Source organism: Lytechinus variegatus, chromosome 4, assembly GCF_018143015.1.
Source record: "Lytechinus variegatus isolate NC3 chromosome 4, Lvar_3.0, whole genome shotgun sequence".
NCBI classification, from domain to species: domain Eukaryota; kingdom Metazoa; phylum Echinodermata; class Echinoidea; order Temnopleuroida; family Toxopneustidae; genus Lytechinus; species Lytechinus variegatus.
This window is the reverse complement of record NC_054743.1, coordinates 26,994,021-27,021,166: the sequence shown is the minus strand read 5'-3', so window position 1 is coordinate 27,021,166 and position 27,146 is coordinate 26,994,021. Positions and strand designations below refer to the sequence as shown.

Sequence of the window (27,146 nt, the reverse complement as noted above, 5' to 3'; positions counted from 1 at the left end):
TAAAATCCGTCTCAAACATTCCCGTTGCAGAAAGAGTTATGATCAACGCAACTCCAAGTTTATCAAACGCAACTTGACTAGACTTTCAATGAAACGCGCATATTATAGGGATTTGCGATTGATTCTAAGAACTCTTTCTGGAACGGATCCCAGCTCTCTGTCCATCTTTAATTATGATGCTTTCATCACATTAAGCTTTCATTCTATTTCACTTCCCCTCTACATCTTTGCCTTTACTCTGAAAGTCACACTATCATGGGACACCGTGTGTCTCTTTTGGGCCCTTGCCAAAGACCTTGTCCCTCCCTAAAAGATATGACACTTATGTCGACCAAACATTATTTTTCTTATTTGCGATTGCTTCATTGCAAACACAAAACATGCACGTGATTCATGCAGCGAAATGTGAAATGTTAATCATGAGCATTTTCCTATTTCACTTCTGAAAACAATTATGTTGAACTATCAATATTAACTTATTTATTTTTATCTGTTACAATATATTTCACTAGCAAGATTATCAAGTGAATTATCAATAATCATTTCAAGTGCATTATGAGAGATGAAAGCAGATTAGTTCGTTGTTTTGCCATCGTCGTTTAAATCTCCGTTTAGTTTCAGGTTATCTGGCTCATTCTCTTGAGAATTAACTTGTGTGCTGTCTTGACTGACGTTTGTATCGATTTCCTCTTTCTTTCTACTCTCCTCCTTCTCGTTCTCCTCACTTTCAGGTTCTTTCATATTGCTGGATTCATCTGTCTTTGACTCTTCTTTCTCATTTTCATCCTCTCCGACCTCATCTTTCTTTTCATCCTTCTCCTCCTTCTCTTCTTTCTTCTTCTCATCCTGTGTATTATCCCCAACCTCATTCTTTTCATCCTCTTCTTTCTTTGAATCAACACTATCATCGTGTCCATTTTCCTTCTCCTTTACGTCCAAGTCCTTATCTTTCCCCTTTACGTCATTGTTTTCTTTCGCCTCCACACTTTCCGTTCCGGGAGCTTTGTCGCCGTTCTCTTTGCTATTTTTAAGCGATTTATTCGACTTTGCAAAGAATCCTTCCATCTCATTAATAACAGACATATCCATCTTCATCTTCATGGAGGTATCTGGTTTAGGTTTAACTTCTGGTTTCTGAAGGTTGTCACTGTCAGTTTTCTCCATCTCGAGCAGTTCAGCTTCGCTTAGGTTCTGGAGCGTGGTCCTTAGGTTCTCAGCGGCCTGTTCGATGTTCATCTCGGAGTCGCGTCGGGACAGTGTCCGACTAGTCCCCGACGATTCCTCGCCACTGGAATCGCTGTCGCCTTGAAGCCGAGCCGATTTCAGAGCTTCGGCTTTCGCCGCAACGAGCTTCGCGTTCTGAGCAATCGCCGCAAGTTCCATGATGACCTTATCGTGGCCCGACTTGGTGGCGGATGGCATGGCGTGAAACGTGGGGCTTAACTTAACCTCTTCTATCGTTTCCTCTTCTTTGATTCCTTCTGTCTCTATCTGATGATCCTGTCCATCAGCTTTCTTGGACCCTGTGCGTTGTTCGATGTTCTTTGATTGTTCGGTTGATTCCTCTGTGGACTGACTCCTACTCAGGGCACGGGAGATCCGCGACCCAAGTCGACTAAAGAACGAAGCATTCTTCTCTTGTTTGGAAGTCTTTGACTCGCCTTTCTTTTGTTTCTTGAGCCTTTGGAGCGTCGAGACCTTCTCAGTCTTTGGCTTCGGGTCTTCCTCGATATCCACCAAGCATTCGTTGCTCTCGGCCCGTCGCTCGACGCTCTCTTGTGACGTAGGAGATTGCTCGATGACCTCATCGATGGAATCGCCATCGAGTTTGTGCACCTGTAAGAAATGACAACGGTAAGGAGATTGTTAAAATGTAAGAAATTGTTTCTTTCTCTGCATCATACTCTCGTGTTTTATCTTACAACCACTGGTAATGATAAATCGTTCCTCCATTTAAATAGTGAGGATCGACATTGTCTTTCTGTTCCTTTTCGTTCTCCTCCTTACAAAGAGTTGCAATTCTCCTTCTTCTCTTCCCCACCCGATACCTCGATTACATCTTTTTAATTTTCATCTTATTTCTCACCTTCCTATATGCAAGGCAGTTTTACCAGTTTACCTATAACCACTTCATCATCACCCACTATCATCTTCTTTTCTCGATCCCCATCACCATGACCATCTCTATATTATGATCATTCTTGTCAAAGATAATTTCATTTTCCCTTTACCGAAGCCTCTCTATTGCGTTTTCAATAGTTTCGTCATCACTATTGTGTTGCTGTCATCGTCGTCATTTTAGTCACCACCATTACTATCGTCATCATCATCACAGGACTTCCGCTAGACTGCTATCATCAGAATCATGTCACCTCCGTCATCTGTTTATATAGCCATCATCGTTGCAACACACAATTCATGAAGTGAAATTTAGTTGATTCGTATCGACCAATCAATCATCACAACCCAAACCGCCGCTACTATATAATAACAATCACCACCATCACCATAGTAGTAGTCATCAACACCACCACCACACCACATCCGTCATCAACAACATCGTCCTCCCCATCATCATCATCTCCATCATCATCATCACCACCATCACCATCATCACAACCACCACCATCACCATCATCATCATCACCACCATCACCATCATCATCACCACCAATACCATCACCACCATCACCATCATCATCACCACCATCACCATCATCACCACCAATACCATCACCACCATCACCACCATCATCATCATCACCACACCATCATCATCATCATCACCACCTCTACCATCACCACCACCATCACCACCATCATCATCATCATCATCACCATCATCATCATCACCATCATCATCACCACCACCATCATCACCACCACCACCATCATCACCATCATCATCACCACCACCACCATCACCATCATCATCATCACCACCATCATCATCACCATCATCATCGCCACCATCACCATCAACATCATCACCACCTTTATCATCACCATCATCATCATAACCTTCATCATCATCACCATCATCATCATCACCACCTTCACCATCATCACAACCATCACCATCATCATCATAACCATCATCATCACCACCATCACCACCACCTTCATCACCACCATCATCAACATCATCATCATCATCACCACCATCATCATCACCATCATCATCATCACCATCATAACCACCACCACCACCATCATCACCATCATCATCATCATCATCATCATCATCATCATTCCTACTCACCGTGCTATGTGCTGCTAATAATTCTGATGATGCCCCTACTCCGGAGTCCGCATCATCTCCAAAGCTACTGATCTCACCGGTCGGTGACGTGACCTAGGCAAACATGATCAGCATATAATTTAATAAGTATAGTGACGGTAATAATAACATGAATAATAACTTTTGACGATTATGACCATCATTGCCTTGCTGAAGAAGAAGAAGGAGAAGAAGAAGAAGAGGAATGAAAAGGAGGGGGAGTAAGAGAAAGAAGATGAGGAAGAAGGAGAAGATGAAGTAGAAAAAAAGAAGAGGAGGAGGAGGAGGAAGAAGAAGAAAAGATGAATGAAACAGAGAGAGAGAAGAAGAGGAGGAGGAGGAAGAAGAAGAAAGAGGTGAAGATGAAAAAAGAAGGAGGATGGGACGATCAAAACGGAAGATTGAAGAACAAACATGACGAAATAGAACGTGTGAAATATATATATATATAGGTTTTGGGGGTTCTACTCGGCGGGCGTGCTGTTAATTCTTTTTGTGGTTGTTTTTGTTGCTGCTGGCTATGTTATTTATTAATTACTAGGTTCATTGCTTCGTTTTGTCTCTCATAGCAACTGACATTTTCGATAATCCTACGTTAATCCGGAAACAAGACAAATCTTCCGTTACATACACTTCCCCAAAACACAGAGGAAACCCTGCCTGCTATTACTCGTACTTGATTCCGCTTAAAGGGACAAAATAGTACTGATTTTGTACACAAATATATTTACATTTTCTAAGACGAATTTATGCATTAACGCCATTTATAATCAGATGAAAAGTTGATTTTATAGATGAATAGTTTGATGAAATCTATCGTTTTTCATAGTTTTCTTGTGAAAATCTTTGCCCAGTTTAGGAATCATTCTTTGGAGAAAATTTTCAAGAGACGTAAACATTTCATTCACATCGTTTACCCTATTTTTACATTTTCAAGGGGGACCCACAATTTACAAGCAATGGTTTGAGTGGACCCCTTCATTTCCATATTTCTGTCCTTTGAAGTGTCAATTCGTCAATGTGTATGTATATGATATATTACTTTGTAGTATTTTTTATGTTCTTTTAAAGAAAATGAAAAATGAGGAATTGAATTGAATTTAGGAGTTGAACATTCGTTCAACTGGGGTATTCAATACTACATTTATCATTCTCAATGCGAGAACAAGACGGTAACAGTAAATCTAAACACAATGCACAGAATGAATAATTAAAATTATTTAAAGAATTATCAATATTTGATATAGTTTACCAATGCTCTTGATCGATGCCCCGGTGGTCTCCGACCTGGATTCTTTGGCCTGGTCTTTACAATATGTGTGAGGGCGCTCGACGAAACTACTACTTCATCAAACTGTAAATACCAATAATGAATACATTATAAGTAATTTTGATTTGGAGTCAAATAAATCGATCTGTAATGTAACTTTATAAGGTTACCCAAGATATCATGGCAGAGAAATCTCGTCAGAATGGGCATTTGTTTTATGCGGTTAAATAGGGGAAAATAATGTTACCCCCAATATCGCAAGCAAATTACTTTTATGATGAGCAAAAAACAACCAACAAGAGAAAACCATCTAAATTCTTTCGGGGACAAAGCAGGTACGCTAGTGCCGTTGGTTTCGATAACGCAAGTAAACATGGTAAATGATGAGAGTTGCATGCCATGCAAACTTGACGAAATATTCCCCAAGAGTTGACGGAGACGATTCCTACTCGGTATACTCGTGTAAGAAAAATTATAATAAACGCGTAATTTTGCATCGGGCGTCATAAACGCGCACTCCAATGCACTGAAAACTTTGCTCCATCGCTTCACTCACTCGCACATCAATAAACATTGGTCGTCAAACCAAACCAAATTGTAAAATATGTTTTAATCAAAAGAAGTGTATGTCACAGCTAAAGATCGATTAAGGTACTCATTTCATAATATACCTAAACTGCACAAGAAGATAGAGTTAGTAAGGCCTATACAGGCAATCTAACCCGATTCTGTCACTGATTTTTTGAGCAAAAATATCCCTGAAAACAGTATCCAATTACCCTGGTCCGAAATTGAGGCTTTAATATGATCTTTCGAATTTTACAAGGATTTTGAAACAAATCGTGCATACGCATTTTGAATTCATTTTGAATTGTAGCCGAGTTGTATACTCAGAATGAATTCACAATGAATAGCAATCGCCAATATAGGCCTATCAATAAAAATTAATGAGACATAGCTTTAGCCGGGCCAATATTAGGCAGGGGCAGGAAAGTAGAAGATGGCGACCCCAATATAATTTTTTTAAGTGGTTAAAATTAGGGTGAGGGTGGGAGGGTATAGGGTGAGAAAAGGAGCGGATTAGGGTATAGTATATATGCTAAACAGTACCTGCATATATTTTTTTATAAAGAAATAATAAAATCTTCCATTCGATCATTATGTCAATTACGATATTATTAATTGTCATGCGGTTTTCTTTTGACCTCATTTTATTTTTCATTTAAGCGATTTTACTCTGATGATCGAATGCCAAAAAGCTTCAGTTTGTCAGTGTACTATTTTTTAGATTTAAATTATCGTAGTCACTATACAAGAAAAGTTTGGGGCGTGCTTTATATAAGTATGTTTGCTTTTTTATCTTGAATTTGTTGTTTTGTTTTTAAAGGTTGAATTGAAATAGGACAAAAATAACAAAATAAGATATAACAAGACCTTGATGAAAAGGGGACATGAAATACAACAATATCAATTGATTAAATGGGTTCATATAGAAGTGAACGAACATAACCCTGAACAAATTAACGTATAATATACATCAATTAAAACTTCGGGTTTTAGGCTATAGTCTCTATATAGGGGATACTATGATTTTTATTTTGATTTTCTATTCAATGATTTTGATTTTTTTTTAGAATATCGTATTAGCGGGTAACAGATTCCCTACGTTGACACTGTTAAATTCATATCCTATGAAAAATACATTTTACACGAGTCTACCATGTCCACAAGGCTCATAATAATTATATTGCGAATTTTAAGAAATCCAGTAAGCAAAGCTTTACGTGAACAAACCCTAAATGATCCAATAATGAACACGACTGCTGTTGGCTTATCGATGAGTCAGAAGCGCGCACAGTTTCATGAAAAAGAATAAAATCGAGGTGAAAGCCATGACCTAGCGCAGGTATTAGGCGGAATAATGACCATGAACATGGAATATTTTTGAGTAGTGAATTCTTTGAAGTATTTTTTTTTCATGGGTTGTACATTAATCAAGAGGTACTACCCACCCTGCCCCTCCCCCTATCATGCCTATTCAACTTATTCTTAAAAGCTGCGATGCATACGCTAATCCGCTATACTCAATGGACAATTATTTTACAATCTATAATATCGGCCAATATAATGATTAATATCGTTGGAAATTGAAATAAACAAATGAAATTTAAATGACATGAAATTGAAAGTTTAATTTATGATGAAGGGTATACACTGATGCTTTTCCGGAGTATAATATTCAATTCCTATATTATACAGCATTTTTATGTAATTTTCAAAATTTCTGGGGCAATATAGGGGCAACGGTTCCAACGGGGGGGTCCAAATGTCCCTATGCCCCCCCCCCCGGTGCCGTAACTGATTAAACCTGATAAGCCAACCCTGTTTAACTATCATGAAAATAAATCAATGAATGAAATCTATTCATTTCATTATGTAATGAAATAACTAAAAATAATTAAACTTGTTCATTTCATAATGAAATGAACAATATTCATTCATTTATTTATTTCCATATATATTCACTTTTACGTCCGGGCTCTCGGGAAAATATCAACATCGGCAATCGGGCTCATGCAGGTATATGGGTAAATCAAGAAGCATTTGAAATAACAGACTTATGAGAAGATGAGACATGGGGTTTGGGCCATGAATTACGGTGAGAAACCAAGACAGATTAGAACAGAACCTTCAGGGTGAAGCGAAGTTATCGACCATGAATTAAATAAATCAATAACCGAGCTCTTGACCTATCGCCTGGCATGATTAGAAAATCTCCTTAAATAAATAGAGAAAAATCCTCTGTGAATTGCAATTTGAAGAAAAAAAACCCTTCGTGAATTATATTTGGATGAATTTTTTTTAAACAAATGTCTGTACAACCCTCGCTTGTCTGCCTTGTATTTGATTTTCTATTAGGAACGAGGTCTGGGGCATTTAATACTCGAATGATCACACTGACTCATAATTTCTTTCATATCGATTTGCGCCAAAATGTCTGAACTCACCGCTGATTGGCCGGTGATGGTTCCATTCATGACGTCATTAATGATGTGCACCCACCGGTCCCGATCCGCTGGATTAACACAGCCAAATATGATCTGAAAAAAAAGATGAAAGAGAGAAAAAATATGTGAATAAAAATAATTCAACATGGTTGCTCGAAGATCAATTCCATCTAACAAGAGGTCAATTTTAAAGAAACAGAAACACTGTAAAAAACTGTGGTGTTAAAACTGACACCAATTGGTGTTAATGGAGGACCACACCCTGAGGTGTTAAAATAACACCCTAGAGATTGAACATAACACCAAAGAGTGTAAATGTAACCATAGGTGTTGTAATAACACCTATAGGTGTAAAATTAACACCACCAATTTAACACCTGTGTAAAATAACTGATGTGGTCCTCTATGTACACCGGTTAACACCACAGTTTTTGCTGTATACAAACAAGCATCACATTGATATTTACACAAAACAATGATTAATGCACATTACGGGTGGAATGCAAATGAAAGAGTAAGTGATGACACACACTCATTATATCTTGCGTATAAATCATAGTATATTCAATTTTAATTCAGTATATTAAAAAATATATAGGACCTATGATAATTCTAATGAAAGCAATTTAAAAAGTAGGCTTCCCCTTTAAATCATGTATGAAAGAAAATTTCCCCCTCAACACAGATTATCTTCTTAAGAGCACTAGAGTTGTATATTATGCATTCTGTTTATTTATATTATTATCTTGCGGACTGAGCATATATTGAGATCTAAATCCGTTCTTATTCCTTCTTGATAATAATCATATACTTGATAAATAATTGTTATCTACAGGCATATATGAAAAGAGGAATTAACTTTGCAATAAACAGAATTACTTCCTCTTACAAAGACAAGTCGTTTGACGGACAGGAAACATTATGAGCATCAAATGTCATGAAAATGATGCAAGGGAAATCTGTGTGTACTTTATGCCTTAATTACAAAAAAATACAACCATAAAAAGAACATTAACCAAAGCGATACGTCAAGTGGAAATCACTCTAAATCATTATGTCCCATGCAGTCATATCAAAAATTGAAGTCTAAAATTTTAAAATAATGTCAGGCCGCTACACCTTAACACTTTCAATTAACTGTATGGGGGTTTCCCCATTGTAATGCTCGTATATTTGTCCCAAATTTAATCTTGTAATTCACTATAGTCTAGGATATTAAAGAGCGTGAACATACTAACCTATACATAATAATAACAACATGAATACATAAATATGGAATTACAATATAAAGTACTCGAATGATGACTATGATTACTTAGTTTTCTTCATACTATATAGTATTGGTGAAGAGAGTGAATGTCACTTAAAGGTCAAGTCCACCTCAGAAAAATGTTGATTTGAATCAATAGAGAAAAATCAGACAAGCACAATGCTGAAAATTTCATCAAAATCGGATGTAAAATAAGAAAGTTATGAAATTTCAAAGTTTCCCTTATTTTTAACAAAATAGTTATATGAACGAGCCTGTTACATCCAAATGAAAGAGTTGATGACGTCACTCACTCACTATTTCTTTTGTTTTTTATTGTTTGAATTATACAATATTTCAATATCTTACGAATTTGAGGATTAGGACCTCCTTGTCTGAAGTACAAAATGTTAAAATAATGGAATTCCATGTGTTCAGGGAGGAATGAAACTTCATTTCTCATGACAATGACTAGAAAATCAAAATATTTCACATTTCATATAATAAAATACAAAAGAAATAGTGAGTGAGTGATGTCATTAGTTCCCCCATTTGCATACCGACCGAGATGTGCATATCACTGTTTTGTGAAATGAAGTGAAACGTTAAAATGTCATAACTTTCTTATTTTACATCCGATTTTGATGAAATTTTCAGCATTGTGCTTGTCTGATTTTTCTCTATTGATTCAAATCAACATTTTTCTGAGGTGGACTTGACCTTTAAAGAGCGTGAATATCCTTATATTACTAACCTATACATAATAATAACAACATGAATATATAAATATGGAATTACAATATAAAGTACTCGAATGATGACTATGATTACTTAGTTTTCTTCATACTATATAGTATTGGTGAAGTGATTGAATGTCACTTAATATGACAATATAAGACATGTTGGTTTGTGTGGTGAATCTTTATTGTTCAAGGGGGATGATCTATTGTTTTATACCCACTTGACTAGTATGACGTCAGTCACGGATCGACACCAGTGAATTATAAGATACATTTATGGTAATGGTTAATTATAGGTATACTTTGATTAAATCAGCAATTGAGGAAATAAAATATCTCATTAGCATTTCCATAACTTCAATTTTTTATGCTTAGTTCCTACTGTGTACTATTATTATCAGTGTAATATTATATTCTGTTAATTTGTTTCTTGTAATGCATGGTGAAAAATAAAACAAACAAACGCCGGTGTGAATGTTGAAATAACATACGGTTTGAGTCCCATATAGTAGGTATACTTTTCTGCATGTCATGTCATCACAATCAATTCAAGATCAATCAACTATCACAAAGATAAGATAGTATTATCAAGCAATAAAGTCTCGACAGACATGTCAAAACACGCCTTAAAGCAAATACATTTTAAAGTAATCACAATCATTTATCAGATTATTACTTTTAAATCATATATAATTATGACACCATCCAATAAATGCATTTTATCCCTCTTATGATTGTATAAGAATTCATTTATACAGTCACAATGATACTCTACATGATATCATTATGTACATTGAATATACATCGAGAGCTTATAAGTCATTAACATGATTGACGTTTTCCTAAAGATGGAATGAAACGAAAGCGCTTGGCAAAAGCACATTTGACATGCTACAATGCTGTAATATAATAAAAGATGACGGGGCGGTCAACAAGCCGCTCGTCTATACGCATATCAGTCTGGGATCGCCAGGCACTCATCTCATTATTACTCCGTTACCATGACACAACATCCATTCAACATCTCATTGGTATACCCAGATACTAGCCGTGAGCAACAAAGAGGGTTGTCCAGATAGAGAGAGAGGGAGAGAGGGGGGAGAAGGGGCATGCATTTTAGCATACTATGTTTTAGAAGGTGATGTAGAGTGATACTATAGGTCGAGAAAGCAAGAGAAACGTTGAAGGAGGAATAGGAAGGTAAAGAAAGAGAGGGAGGGACAGAAAAGGGTAACATGAAATGAAAGAATGGATGAGAGGGGAGGACGAGGGGTATATCAAAATGTACGTAATTATCGTACGTTACAGACAGATCACGAGGTTTAACAACAAGAAAAGCAAGGCAATCTGACGGACCTGAATTTCTGATGGAAAGTGAAATAACCACAAAATTATAATCTATTCTTTTTCATAATAATAAAAAAAAGAGATGATTTAGGAAGAGACTGTTGATTTGCAGGCGCTACACTTAAAATAAAAATCTGAATTGGGATCCTTATCATGGTGGGTTTTTTTACTAGATGCTAATTAAAAAACGACTGTAGCATGAAGAGTCTATTCAAAATGGGTAGAATTATTATCAACAAATTGACTACATTTTCAGACGTGTGTTATGCAGTTTAACGGTTTACCATTTTAACCTATAGGCCTATAGAACCCGGTTAAATTGCCTCTTAGTAGAATTTGAAGAGTATTTTTTGCAATATCGAGGAAAGAATGAATGGGAAAGGTATGAAAAGTGAGAAAAGGGAGAGATGAAGAAGAGGAGAGGGGGATGGAGAGGAGAGAGAACAGGATAGAGAGGGAAGAAAGAACTGGAGAAAGGGAGAGGTGGGGTAAGAGGCCGTGAGAAAAGAGGAATAAAGAGCAAAAGGGGGAGAGGGAAAGGAGGAAGAGTAAGGGGAACAAAATGCGAAATGAGGGATGAAGAAAGACTATGAAAGAGAGAGAAAGAGATTGGGCAAGTACAATAATGATGATGATGGTGAAGTGCGTCAGGCGAATTCGCATCTCCTCTCCACAACAATGGATCGCATCGCCTGCGAAACACATTCACTAAACAGACTGACATCAACGTATCTGAATTTCTATTCACAAAACAAATCATTATTTCGCGCCTCCTTGCTAACAATGCAACCTAATTTGAAGTTTTAGGAGCCACGTTGCTTACCTGACGACTGGAGCCAGCATTTGGGGTCTTCTGAATGAGAAAGCTATTCCGTTTCTTGCTGGTCACATCTGCTTTGCATTCGACAACCTGCTTGAGTTGTATGAGGAGGCACTCCCCTCGCTTGCCCGTAGAATTGGCCGATACCTAGCATGATTCGAACAGGACGATGAGAGAGGAGGAGAAGAGAGATATGATCACTGAGGGCGTACGTAACGCACACATCCCATGACATATTATAAACAAAGGATGATTATCATAAGAACTGAGTAATATTCACGATGTCGAATGCATCGGGATTGATCAGGGATTCTTTTAAGTGAGTAGTTTTCCAAGGGAGCGTTTCATGAAAGGAATTGTCGAACATTTTTTTCGTTGTCAATCAAAATCCACGAAAGTCGGACAACTTGTCGGACAAAAATGTCGATGAAAAGCTCCCCAGAACTCCCTCCTAGCCCTAATTCCCTCCGTTCTTCTGCCCATTTTTCTTCCACTTTCCATTATTTTTCCCCTCGATCCGTCCCTTGATCCCATCATGCACTACACCCCTCCTCGATCCACCCTGCACCCCTCCCTCCCCCTGGCTCTCTCCTCTCTGATCTCAATGCACCCCCTCTAATCCCTTGATCCCCTAAACTACAATACGTTTTTGCTACCTCTCTTCCCTTCACTCCCCCACTCCCCTCCCCTCGCTACACCCCCTCTCCATATGCCATCCACTCAGCTATATCTCATTGTTCCACCCCTTCCACCTAGCATTCATTTTCTTCCTCCAATTCCATTAGTCATAAGATGGCGCTCTTCACCATGCAGGAGAATGGAGATTGATAACTGATAAAATGAATTTAGCACATGACCAGTGGCTGCAGCTTTCTCTAATGGAGGTATGTATGCAAATATTCCTCTTCAGATGACTATTGTACAAAGAGTTGCCCTCATACACGACTCCAAAGTATAAACGTATAAAGTGAATGTCAACTGATCACAAAGCGCCCATTTTGCAGACCTATGTTTTATTTTTGTTTTGATATATAAACTAGACATTACAATCATGATAGGCATAATTCTAGTTGCATTTAAGTATTTCGAACACTTTCTGCAACGGATTTCAGCTTTCTTGGCATATCAACAATAATCATTATTTTGGATTAATATTTTTGGATAAACTTCTCTGTCTCTAATCGTCACTTTCGAGAGTAAAAGATAGATGAATCACTGACCGCAAATTTCTGTATCATCTCCTTAACATTTTGTTTGCATTTTCTTGTAGAAAAGGAACTTATTTGCTTGTTCGAGGTAGCAATCATTCTTTATTTTGAAAATAACGGGATATTGTTATTTTTCCTAAACTGGGTAATGTTTTGTATTGTATACTGGTCTGCCTGATGAGGGGAATTAATTTCTTCTTTTTGTCAAAACCGTAGACAAATATTACAAATAAATACAAACCTTTTTGTCGTAGATGGCTAGCTGTTTGGTATCAGCTCGCACTTTGACGTATTTTGACTTCCATCTGGTGCAGAACATAATACGCGACTTGATACTGATAGCCCCTTCATGAACTACGATTGGTCCTCGTCTGTCAGGTGATCCCGTCTCGGTGTCATGTGACACCACGTCACTGTCAGGTGACATCATTTTGGATTGAGTGTAAAGCGAACGACGAACTCGAAATATGAGACTGGAAGTAAAAAAAAGGAAAATTAGAATTGCATAAGTTTAAGAGTATTAACGGATTCATAATTAAAGTAAAAACCACAAGATTAAGAATAACACCTGAAACCGCTTCAAGGTAAGCAATAAATTAAAGGGATGGTCCGGGCTGAAAATATTTATATATTTATACATAGAGTAGAATTCACTGAGCGAAATGCCGAAAATTTCATCAAAATCGGATAACAAATAATAAAGTTATTGAAGTTTAAAGTTTAGCAATATTTTTTGAAAACAGTCGTCATGAATATTCATTAGGTGGGCTGATGATGTCACATCTCCACTTTCCGTTTTCTTATGTTATTACATAAAATCACATTTTTAAAATTATTTCATACTTGTGTGAGTAATATGTCTACCTTATAATGAATTAAGTTGCAGCAATAAATATCTAATGTACTAAATCAGTTGTCAATCCAATTTTTCTAGTTCTTGGAGGAAAAAAATTGAATAAACCTAATTTCATCTAATAAAATATAAAAGAAAAAGTGACGATGTGACATCATCAGCCCACCTACTGAATATTCATGACGACTCTTTTCACAAAATATTGCTAAACTTTAAATTTTAACAACTTTGTTATTTGTTATCCGATTTTGATGAAATTTTCGGCATTTTGCTCAGTGAATTCTACTCTATTTATTAAGCTATACATACTTTCAGTCCGGACCACCCCTTTAAGATTATCGAAATTATCATAGGCCTACCCTACCCACATCTCCCGTATTATGCGTCTTCTGAAAATCTTAGGAGGAAAGAAAGAAAATGGACATGAAAAGTACAAAAACAAGAAGATGCAAATAATAACGCAAATTAGTATATTATTAAAATTATTATTTCTTCATTATTATAATTATTATTATTATTATCATCATCATCATTATCATCATCATCATCATCATCATTATTATTATTATTATCATCATTATCATTATTATTATCATTATTATTATCATTATTATTATTTTTTATCATTATTATCATTATTCTGGGTGTGCCGATAACTCAATTACATATATTATTTCCAGTAAAGTTCAAGAAACATGTTTAGGTTCAGATCAGTTTTCAGAATCGCAATTAATACTTTCAGTTCTATTTACTCTGACAACCTTAATGGGTTCTTCGAAAGAAATTAGTGTGTTGTAATTATAAGCAGAAATATGATACAAACAAAACTAAAACTACAACCTTTATACTCGACAATCAAATTGGAGACATAACTAATGAGTAATTAAGTATTAATAGAAAAGTGGAGAAATATGAAATGTCCTGGTACTGAAGTTTATGAATGCGGAAATTCTAGCTTCTCTGAACAGCTGATATCGTTTGAAATATCAAGGTAATCTATAGCAATATTGAATACTACGGGTAATCTACAGTCCCCGTTTTCTTTATCATCCTTTTTATAATAGTTCATACAAGCTTTGATTACTTTTCGGCACCCCCCCCCTATTCCTTATAAATACTAAAATCACCCGAGGACCATCTTGTATTGCGTTCCCCATTACTTGCAATGTATCTGGCTTTGTAAAGTTATATGTTTATCATATTTCGTAAAAATGTGAAAAGGAAAGTCAATAAAAATCAATCGATTGATGCTGTCTTTTTTTTTTTGGGGGGGGGGGGTAGGGGACCGTAGGGGGTGGGTAAACATGGTAAGGGTATGATTGTGTGTTGATTACATTTTCTGAGAAATATTGTGGAAGTTTCTGGAAAAATCTCGGTAAAAGAAATTTCTCATAGTTTTTAGGAAAACGTGATCTCATGTCATATTTCATCATTAAAATTAATTTCAATTCTATAGCTACCCTGATATTACAGATAATTACCACCTCTGCCTAACTCAAAGCACCCTAACACAAACACACACACATGCACAAACACAAAATCAGAAAAACAAAACAATATCGAAGAATTCTCTTTGACTTGCATTTAGTTAACTCAGTTAAGTCTGAACTTCATTAATAATGAAAGCGAAATATATATTTATCTTTGTCTGTGTTAAGCATTGCAAACAACTGACGGGTACAAATAAAGAATTAAACACTTTGTTTCAGTTTCATGACGATTGTACCTCATCCATTGTGGTGAAATAGGCCAAATACAGTTTCGCTATCAATGACAGCCCATTTCTTTATTTCATTCTTCCTTATATGATCATGAACATGGTAACATAAAAGAGGAGAAACTGTTCAATTGCACTTGCGCTTTAGTTGGCTGGGGGTTGCAATATCAGTTAAAAAAAATATCGAAATGTTTGTATCATTGTTAGGTGGTCCATTTCAGAGGCGATATTCGGTCAAATGGTTTTCTTGGATTCTTGTTGGCGAAAGAAAAAAAATCAATTGAACTACCGATTCGTTTAAGGGTAAAATGTTTATACGCGGGGGGGGGGGGGCTTCAGGATGACTAGATACAGAGGCGAGAAAGTGACATATTAAGCCAATTTCAATTGTTTTTTTGCAGCGAAAAATATATTCTTTTCACATGACACAGCAGTGCTCTTATCAGCGGACACAGGGGCGTATCCAGGTTATTCCAAAATGGGGACCATTTTTGTACTAGAAAAAGTTGTCAAGAAATAAACAGGGTTCTAACTCCGCATGCATGACATATTCCCCATAAAAAAAAGCATTTTTTGTGTTTGCTTTTCAAGGGGGGGGGGGGCACAGACCTGCATGGGCCCGTAACACAAAGCTTAGCAATGATCGTAGAACATTTTTCTACGATTGATTCCATTGACTCCAATGTACAATCAATCGTTAAAATCAAGCGTACGATTAATCGTTAACCTTTGTGTCACGAGCCCCAGATGTGCCCCAACATGAACCCCCCCCTAAATGGACAATATTTTTATCCTTTTTTAAAAAGTGTTTTCACTTGAAAAAAAAATATATGGACAGTCGCCCTTTAACGTATATATGCATATGAATAGAAAATAGGGGGGGGGGTAGTTCAATGTACCCTTCATACTTAGGCAGCATCCAAACATAAGACTATACAATCATGTATCTCCGATTGACGTGTATCGTTCAAATTCAATTATCAGATAGGGCATAATTGTACTGGAAAATACATCAAACTAGTATCAAGTGCCTATAGAGAGTGGAATGAAATCTTTTATATCGCTCTTGAAATATTTAACAAGCCCCTAACGAGCATTAAAGAAATGCTGGGCCTTTTTTGCCGAGAAATTCTATACCTGTAAACCATATGTACAAAAGCACAGAAAAATGGCATTTCACATAGCTGGTGCGGCTTTAAGGAATTTCGATGGGGAAAGTATACCCCCGACAGAATTTGGTGGCCTTTTAAATTATTGTAGTTATTCATTTATTATTAATTCATTTTATTTTTTGCTGCATGCATGTCAGAAAGTGTTTGCCCCTCTTGTCGAGGTTTGTAATTTGTTATACGCCACTGGGTTGTATACTACAATATTATTTTGTTTTAAAGTCCATGGTTTCATAAACAATAATTCATGATAATGCACGTAGAATGAAGGTTTATCTGTAAATGTCTGGAGAATACGGTTTTATTGCTTGGTTCTGGTTAAGGAAAATATTGCCTGCCCCCAACCCCCCCCCTAAAGCACAAACACTAAAAACAGAACAACACAAAAACAAATAAAAAAAAACCGCCCCTTACAATAAATTATCTTTCATTTATAGTCCAATTTCAAAATGAAAGAAACGTTAATATAATTTTTATATTAATGCCGAAAATCAAATAAATGCGGAATATTGTTGTCCAGACATGATTACGTGCAAGGAGAAAGATCTAACGCCATAGCTTTCGACAAGAAACACAGCCTATGCTCTCTATTCGACGACGATGCCTTGTTTGAGCGTTGAGAAACAGCACTGATTAATTAATGTCTGTTGAATCTATTAGGTATATCAGACACAGATGTCGCTCATTATAAACTCATAATGTCCTCTTGATACGCTCCGTGAACAGCTATATGCTTATTGCTCCATCTGCTTTCTACCCTTTCTTCGCCAGTAGCCCCATCGATCCCCCCACCCGCATGACCCTTGCATGAACACTGAATCATTTCGAGATTCAAGATTCAACATTTATTTGTTGAAAAGAAATGTTTAACAAAAACGAAACAAAATCTGCATCCGTGAGATAAAATGATGAAATTACAACAAATAATTTTAGAAATCACAATTAATGTTATGGTTGTGAGTAGGCCTAATAAGTATAAGCTGACACCTTTTCTTTCTTGCATGCATTAAAGTTATAATGAAATATAAAAAAAGGTGATATCTTATAGATTCATTTTCATTTTGTAACGAAATGTATGTTAACTATGAGTCTTTGAAATGAGCCTACATTTTATAGAGGGCGTGATATGGCGTATAGGGCAAAACTTATACAAAGGTGCGAGCGAGCGAAGCAAGCAAATATTTCGATATTTTTATTACCAAAATCCAGTTTTGAAATAGATATTTACATACAATTCAGAAAATAATATCATATTTCAGCCTTCTCTCTTTCCTTTTCTTTTTTTTCTCTTTTTTCTTGATCGTGAACATTTTGGAGGGGGAGGGCAAGCGGTCCCAAGACCCCATCTGTACTCAACTGTTGAAGGATAATGATTGTATTTTTTTATAGTGTATACTTGAAATATGCTGATGGATGGAAACACTACCAAGATAGTATACTGGTCATCCAGTGGAAGTAGGATTATTTTCATGATAAAATAATAATTCAACCTTCAAACGTGAAAAAAAATCTCAAGGCCACATCAGACTGAAAATGAAATTAAAACTTTAAATACATCTGAAGATTTATAATGAAAGTAATTTAACACTAATTATCTGGTAGATCATGCACATGACAAGGATAGCTTCGAAAATATTGCAACCATATCAATAAATGAATGTTTTAGTTTCTGTCATAACTGTCCTTGGAGACAGACATGTCCATTTAAGGGCACTCTGTTTCTCTCCCAGCACTGTGGCGAGAACAATGAGATAGACAGCTCAGTCTGCAGGCACCTTTGGTTTTCTTGTAGCGCTTAATGCAGAGTCTGAATGGTGAGACTAGATTTACCCATGGACTATGGCTTATGATTAAAGACACACATAATGTAGTTAGTCCTAGTCTCTACCCTAGACCTGGTATTGTTTTTTTGTTATAAATTTGAGTCTGTGCTTGCAGACTAGCTCACTACCACGTGACTGCCCTAGCTATAAATGAAACAAGCGTGATGTATTATCGTAACTGATTTTGAAGTAAACTTGTGTTACACCATTGATTTTGATTTATTTCGCTTTCATTTCACGGCATGAACACGAATGATAATAAAATAAAATAATGGTTTATGATAAATGAAAATTAAATCATTCAATCAAAATAGGCATATTCCTGCTCAGCTGAAGTCATTATTTTCATTAAAATTTTACAATTTTACTGATTATTGAAACCCATTGATGCCCATCGTTAATTGTTCAGGTTGCTTCATTTTGCTGCAGGTTGCTTTATTTTGACACATTATCTCTGTCATGAGTCGTGGTTCAAGTTATTTCGATCGAACTCGACCCCTTTTTTCTGAAGTTAATTGGGAGTTTTTGCTTCCACTCCACTCGACGGATTTAATTAATTCACGATATATGTGAAGCTAATCGCATGTGAAGTCACAAGTAAAAAAATAAACTTTTGAAAATAAATCTTTGATTGAATTTCCTCAAACCATCACCAATATTTTTTTCAGCTATTCTTACAATAACATTTGTGTCAGGGTGAACTTCCCCTTTAAATTCGCATAACTGTTTAGAAACAAGGAAGCAACAAACTTTCAGTCGAAGATTCTAGGTTTACAAAAATTTTCATACACTTAACGTATTAGTGTAGGGCCTGAAAACTATAGTGAGTCAATTGTGTCGTATTTCAGGGCCCTGGAAACAATATTCTAACAGGGGTGCTGATCTAAATTTTACAAGCAAAGAAAAAAAGGTTTTCACTACAAAATGACCGCTATTTTTGTCCCGAAAAAATTTGTTAAGAAAAAAAGGTTGACAAATATTTGGTCATTTTGCTTACATTTCTCAATTCTTTTTAATTGTTTCTACATGTATTTAATTTTAGCAATTAATCATGTGGAATTTCAAGTTTCACATTTCTTTTAAAAGTAAATTTCGATATATGGAGTGACTCCCCATGCAAACTTATATTATTAATGTGACCCAAACGAGAGATTTTACATGTTTTATGAAATTCGATATTTAACAACAGTTCATCACTACTATAATCATTGAAATTCATGAAATATTGCAAAACAATGAATGGTTTGACTATTATGTAGGCCTATATATATTGCTGTTTCATTTTCATATTTTCGGATTAATTTTGATGACCAATTTAACAATCCATTAGAGCTATCTCCTATACCTCTGAGAGGCTCTGCCTTCATGCGTGAATTATGAATAACTAGTTTAATTTCACAGTGCAGAACAGTGCCCCCCAAGAAAAACAGGGCTTAGTCCACTGACGGGGTTACTATGGGGAAACAAAACGAAGTAAATAAACAAATGAATGAATAAATGAATAAATAAATAAATAAATAAAATAAATAAAATACTTTTGTGTGTTTTTTCTGCAATCAAATTATTATTATTTCTCTAATGTTGCTGTTCAATTTTACGAAATAATTAAACTCAGCTCATTGATTTACTCTCACACACGGTGCAGGGGCGGCGGAAACGGGGGGGGGGGAGGGTTGTTCCTCACTTCAGCCCCCTCCATACCATCTTGTTGTACATTATTGCATGGTCAGCCCCCCCCCCACACCCACAATTTCAAAACAGGAGCCACGGAACGGTTTCCAAAGTGGGGGGGGGGCTGACCATGCAAAAAATCACAATCATATGGTCATTTTAACATTTTTATACACGGTGTTGGAAAAAAGTGGGGGCTGAACCCCCCCCCCCCGGTTCCGCGGCCCCTGCGATGTTGGCCTATTTTATGATAATTGAGGTTGTTGCTTCAGCTCATGTATTTTCACACACGGTGTATATGCCTAAATTCTTGTTTACATATTCCTTTTTTCCTAGCATATAGGTCCCTCCGTGAGGTCAAGAGTTCTCAAGTACTATACTTCAGTTTCAGCATGGCCTCCTATATTGATTAGCATCAACGAGAATGTTGAGCAGGGGGCCATCTAAGGAAGTTCAAAATACATGTATGCAGGACGATGTTTTTTCTTAAAGGTCAAGTCTACCCCGGGAATAATTTGATTTGAATAAAAAGAGAGAGGGAGAGACAAAAACGAATAAGTATATTACTGTAAAATTGTTCAAAATCAGACGTAAAATGTAAACAACTCAATATCGTTTTTTTTTTACAAAATAAAGTTCGAGAATGCACCGCACGGGCAGGATGCAAATTAGCAAGGGCACAATACTCGGTGATACGACATAATTCTGATTCTGAAAATTATTGATCCAGGCTTTTTAAAATCTGAGATATTGGGTTGCGGGTCAGTGGCGTACCTAGGATTTTTCACAGGGGGGGGGGCAAAAACGTCCGCCAAAAAAATTGACAAGCAAAAAAAAAAGGTCTTCAATCACAAAAAAAAATGTTTTTGTATCAGAAAAAAAGGTCTTCAATCACAAATAAAGGATTTCGTACCAGAAAAAAAATGACAAGCCAAAAAAAAATTGTCAGGGGGAGGGGGCAATAAAGGTCTTCAAACTCGTCAGGGGGGGGGGGCAATAAAGGTCTTTCAAGCTCGTCAGGGGGGGGGGGCAGGGATACGTCCTTTGCATGGTTGTGGCTCGTCAGGGGGCAGACTGCCCCCCCCCCCGTATATAGGTACGCTAGTGTTTGGGGTTAGGGTAAGTTAACGTTAAGGTTGTAATGCTTTAGGGTTGGGTTTAGTGTACGGTAGTATATTGAAGCCAGGATTAATTAGTTGTTTGAAATTAGTAAGTGAAATCCCGGTGTGAAATTGATAGCGAAGCAATAACCGAAGCAGATGTCATGGAATCCATAGTCACTATTCCTTCCTTTTTGTATTATATTACATGAAATATCAAACATTTTAATCTAATTAATGTATATTCCAGGATAAAAAAAAACTCTCGACTGGACCATAACAAATGATTGCCTTTTCACAATATCGTAGGAGTAGGGCAGCCATATTTTAAACATTGTCGGAGGAGAAAAATATATTTGACTTCACAAAAATAATCATACAACTTTACAATTGAGCATCTTTGTTCGAATAATTAGATAATATCGTTGGGCCAAACATGAACCGGATGCTATTCCAAAGTTACTATGTTCTCTCTTCTTCTTTCTTGTGCAGGGGTCCGTAGCAGAAAGAGTTGCGTTTAAATGCAAGTCAAAAAATCAATCGCAAGTCCCAAATGCGCGCTGCTGATTGGTTGGAAAATCAAGTTACGCGTGATTTTTAGAGTTGCGGTTGATTGCAACTCTTTCTGCAACGGGCCCCCTGGCTCGATAGCGACCAGCCAGACATGACATACTCCCATCTGTTTGGGTCTGGCCATGGTAAAGCGTTATAGACATCAAATCTAATTTACTACCAATCTGTCCCTCGACATTACAGCTATGCAATGAATGTCGTTCATGAGGGTTTAGTTTACTATTATCATAGGGTGTTCCGCAAAAAATATATGAAATGTAAATTTTCTGTTGAAAAAAAATATCTTGTTGTTTTTAGGAAAATGTTTGCATAACTTAGTAGGGGCCTATGACTTTCGCAATATGAAATTCATGGAATGTCATGATTTCAAATAAAGTAGATCTATGCAGTAGTGGTAGTTGTAGTAGTGGTGGTAGTAGTAGTAGTAGTAGTAGTGGTAGCAGTAGAAGTACGAGTAGTATAGTAGTAGCAGTAGTAGTAGTAATAGTAGTAGTAGTAGTAGTAACAGTAGTAGTAGTAGTAGTAGTAGTAGTAGTAGTAGTAGTAGTAGTAGTAGTAGTAGTAGTAGTAGTAACAGTAGTAGTAGTAGTAGTAGTAGTAGTAGTAGTAGTAGTAGCAGTAGTAGTAGTAGTAGTAGTAGTAGTAGTAGTAGTAGTAGTAGTAGTAGTAGTAACAGCAGCAGTATATGATGATGATAATGGTGATGATGATATGGTAACAATAATATTAGTAATAAACGATGTAGTTTCATCTATCAATATATTGAAGGTCACACAGGCCTAATTTTAATACTTTATTCAAATCTCTTTTTCAAATTAAATCACATAACTTGAACTAAGCTAATTGAAACATGACAACCAACACCATCGCCGCCACAGCCGCTGTCACCACCATCTCCCTCACCACCACCATCACCACCACCATCATCATCATAACCACCACCACAACCATTATCATCATCATCACTACTACCACCACCATTACCACCATCATCATCATCACCACCACCACAACCATTATCATCATCATCACTACTACCACCACCATGTCCATCATCACCTCCACTGCCATAACCACCACCAACATCATCATCACCACCACCATCACCACCACAACCATTGCCACCACCACCACAACCATTGCCACCATCACTACCACCATCACCACCAACACCACCACCATTACCATCATCATCACTACCACCACCACCATCACCACTACCATCATCATCATCATCACTACATCAGCACCATCATCATTATCATCCACATCATCATCCACCATCACCACCACCACAACTTTTTCCACCACCAACATCACCATCTCAATCACCACTATCATCATCATCACCATCATCACCATCACCAACACCACCATCACCAACACCACCACCACAACCATTGCCACCACCACTACCACCATCTCCATAACCACCACCATCAACACCACCATTACCATCATCATCATCTCTACCACCACCATCACCACCACAACCACCATTATCATTATCAGCAGCAGCTGCAACATCTTCATCATCATCACCACCACCATCACTACCAACACCATCACTACCATCATCATCATCGTCCTCATCGTTTTCTGCAAAGATGTGTATTGTGTTCTTTTTTTTTTTGAACACCTTGTAGAGACAGTACAATGAGGTCGGCTCAGATCACTCGCTTCGCATTTCGAACTATTATCCTACATACTGATAGCCTCCATAATATACCGCATACTGTACATACATAGTTTTTAGGTTGGAAGTTCTCATGCTCATCCTACGTTTTACTCCTTGGCTTGAATGCACTCAAAGTGATAAGGTTTCTTTCTCTATTAACATCATACTCTACTCAATGTCGCATATTTCTAATGGACGTGTAAGTTATGATCAATATTATCAAGCAATGTCTTTAAAAAGTACACAGGGAGTACCCATTCTTGTCAAGACTCTCCTAAATTTTCAGTCCCTATAATATCTTACGAATAACACAACCAAATCATGATCATAATTGAATATGATTTTACCCCCACACCCCCCAAAAATTAAATATTGTGATAAAATGTCAACTGTCAGATATTAGTATAACACCATGATCGACACTTTTACAGGTCTGTGTATTATGGATGTCTATTATGTTTATTAATGCTGAATTTTGTTATTTAGAGGAAGTGAAATATATTCAATATTATAATGTACGCAAAATCGAATATTCAATTTCAAGTATATTTTTCAAGTCAATTAAGAGCCATATTTCCTGCTTCCTTTTTACATTATTGAATAAAAAACACAATACCAGCATAAAATACCACATGCATATATCAACTCATTGGTAATTTAATTTGACCAATGCTGTTTGCGGGGGGGGGGGGGGGTGAAAAGAACGGTGTACGACAAGACAAGGATAGTCATGATAATATCCCTTTTAATAGAGCCTAGGTTAGCCCTAATATGGCTCCACAAGACAATCCAATAACCCACTACAGGTTCAAATCACTAAGTGCAATACTAGTAGATAATTTAGGGGGAAATACGTACTCCCTCTACCCCATCCCCCTCATTTCTTTCGAAGCTTGTTATTTCAGCAAACCGATTTTCCTCTCCTACTTGTCTTTACATTAAAACAGGGAAATTCCCTTGTTTTGTATGTTCTTATACATTCTTATTTTATACAGATTTAATCCCCCCTCCCGTCTTCAGCTAAAGCACGGATCGTAACAGACTCTCCCAAGAAGTAATAAAATCTCGCAGACCCGAGATAGGTACAGACTTATGGGAAAATATTGGAGAAGGGGGGGGGGAGGGGAGCCGGAGAGAGGAGGAAATGGAACAACTTTGCATGACTATGCAAAGGGACTGGGGGGGGGGTCTGAAAACATCGATATCATACCCGGTCGACTGTGAATTTATGAAATAGTTGGAGATGTCGCCGGCGTAGGCCTAATTGGGGTCCAAGACGACACAGATCCATTTTCTTCTCATATTGAACAAAAAAATAGGAGTGTGGTAGGAATCCACACCAAGTCACCAACCCAACTGACTCTGTTTTTTAATCATCTTTCTATCTACTTTTTCACACTTATTTTCTCTATACTTTTATACCATTCCCCCCATCTATATCTTCAAAGGTAATACATGGGCCGACGCCCCTGTCCCCTGCGACCCCGCCCCTGCAGGCATGATCATCGTGGGTTGATTTCACCACGATTACATCGAGCACTTTATGTACAAACATAAACAAATCAACAAAATGTTTACGACTGAAATATGAGCACAATATAGGCCTACACAGCAAAAACTGTGGTGTTAACCGGTGTACATAGAGGCATGGACGGAAATCCCAGGGGGGACAGGGGGGACGTGTCCCCCCTACTCAAAATAGTAGGGGGGGGCACAATATCAAATGTCCCCCCTACTATTTTGGGTCTTTGGTGATGCTAAGAAATACGTAACTCAAAATGGGAATAAAACGTGCGTTTTGGGACGAGATGACTTTTTTTTTTTGCTTGTCAAATATATTTTCGTCGAAATGACCTAAAATTTTAGGTAATAGCCTTTTTTTTTTGGCTTGTCAAATTTTCCAGACCCTTGTCCCCCCTACCTTTTGGGAGAGATTTCCGCCCCTGCATAGAGGGCCACACCAGTTATTTTACACCGGTGTTAAATTGGTGGTGTTAGTTTTACACCCATAGGTGTTATTACAACACCTTTGGTTGTTACATTTACACTCTTTGGTGTTATGTTCAATCTCTAGGGTGTAATTTTAACACCTCAGGGTGTGGTCCTCTATTAACACCAATTGTGTCAGTTTTAACACTACAGTTTTTACAGTGTACATTTTGCATACAAATACTGATGAATATCATTATGCAGTTGATAATAAGGATGGTGAAAAAATGTGGGATAAATTGAGAAAGGAAATATATTTCATGAACTTTATGTAAAATATAATCTTCTAAAACTATGCAAGGGATTGGTCATGACATTACTTACGATGGCATGCAGTATGGTTATCTAGTAAACATGACATCAAGAAGCTCATCTAATTAACTTACCCGAAATAGACGAAGATACGATAAAGAAATTGAGGCAAGAGTGAAAAGACGTCTACGATATAATGCTTTCCATTATCATCCACACTAACTGAGCAAAAGTCACGTATATCACTTGGGCAATTTGGTATTGGCGTTGGCTAGAGTTCCAGGATTATTGTAGGAAATTTATGACAACGTCTGTGCACTCACACATTGAAAGTAATACTGACAGTCAATGTTAACTTTGCTGATATTAATATCCGGATAAAGAAATAAGCAATATGATCACGCGTGCACCCTGGAATACCATTTGCAACATATCTCCCGCACGTACGTTGTGTTGTTTATTAGAAAGCGCTCAATGAGAGTTTGAATGTGAAGAGCGAAAGTACAGTCTGTGATGCTTTAGCAGACGATTATAATCTTGGTTATCTCAGGGTAAAAACTCAAGGAGCGCATCTTGTCTTTTTGACGTCTGTAGGCCTATTGTTGATTACCGCGTGCTGTCGTCCTTACCGATGTCGTCGAACACGCAATCATGGACTACTTCAACAACATCGTCGTCGTCATCACCAATACCTTATGATTCCTGCTAACATGATGTTGAGAAGAGAGAGTGCCAGAGAATGGGGAGCGGTATACACGACTGTTTATATTGGCTGTTGGTGTATCAGTAGAAATATGCGATCGGAATGTGTAGAGCGGATGAGCGGAGTGGCATGATGTTGATTTCAGATGGGAGAGAGGGAGAGAGATGGAGAGAGAGTGTGGGAGGAAGTGGGGGGGGGTCGGAGAAGGAGATGGAGGGGGATGGGTCCGCCCACTCGTTATTCGTGGAACATATACAACGTGGCTATAAATTATCAAAACTTTCATAGAAGTTTGTAATGGCAGCTAAGATACTTGGAAAGTTCCGAGGAAAATAGAGGAAGTGGAATAGAAGAAAGAATAACTTTGTTAAGTCTAAAGTCTTAAGCAAAATTTGAAACCTCTGCAGTTACCTATATTTGAAAATATTCTGTTGATTCATATTAACCCCCGAAGTATTAATGATAGTAGATTTTTTATGCTTTGTGTATTTTTATAATTCTATTTTGATACTGTTATGTTTAATGCTGTTTTTGTATGTAAAAGTTCTGTACAATTCAGCTCTTGCTGCGAACAGTAATAAAATACCATTATTATTATTATAGTCTAAGAAATAATGTAATAAATTACAGTAATGATGATAATGATGATGATAACAACAACAACAGTAATAATTATAGTAATTTTAATGATAATAA

At 37.0% G+C, this 27,146-nt stretch overlaps 1 protein-coding gene across 1 annotated transcript; it reads right to left on the bottom strand.

Moving 5' to 3' along the window:
• Positions 1 to 89: 89 nt before the first annotated feature.
• LOC121413729 (cylicin-2-like) lies at positions 90 to 25,904 on the bottom strand. The gene is made up of 7 exons (XM_041606657.1): positions 25,882 to 25,904; positions 13,164 to 13,395; positions 11,718 to 11,861; positions 7,559 to 7,651; positions 4,533 to 4,634; positions 3,263 to 3,355; positions 90 to 1,836 (listed from the first exon to the last, which is right to left on the bottom strand). Exons 2-7 carry the CDS (start codon positions 13,350 to 13,352, stop codon positions 574 to 576), a joined length of 1,884 nt encoding a protein of 627 aa, XP_041462591.1. The 5' UTR covers positions 13,353 to 13,395; positions 25,882 to 25,904; the 3' UTR covers positions 90 to 573.
• Positions 25,905 to 27,146: the final 1,242 nt, after the last annotated feature.

Coding starts and splice junctions, on each gene's coding strand:
- LOC121413729 (XM_041606657.1), bottom strand. CDS start 13,352: ATGATGTCACCTGACAGTGACGTGGTGTCACATGACACCGAGACGGGA. Junction 11,862..13,163: donor TAGCCATCTACGACAAAAAG/GTTTGTATTTAT, acceptor GAATCATGCTAG/GTATCGGCCAATTCTACGGG. Junction 1,837..3,262: donor TATTAGCAGCACATAGCACG/GTGAGTAGGAAT, acceptor CATTTCTTACAG/GTGCACAAACTCGATGGCGA.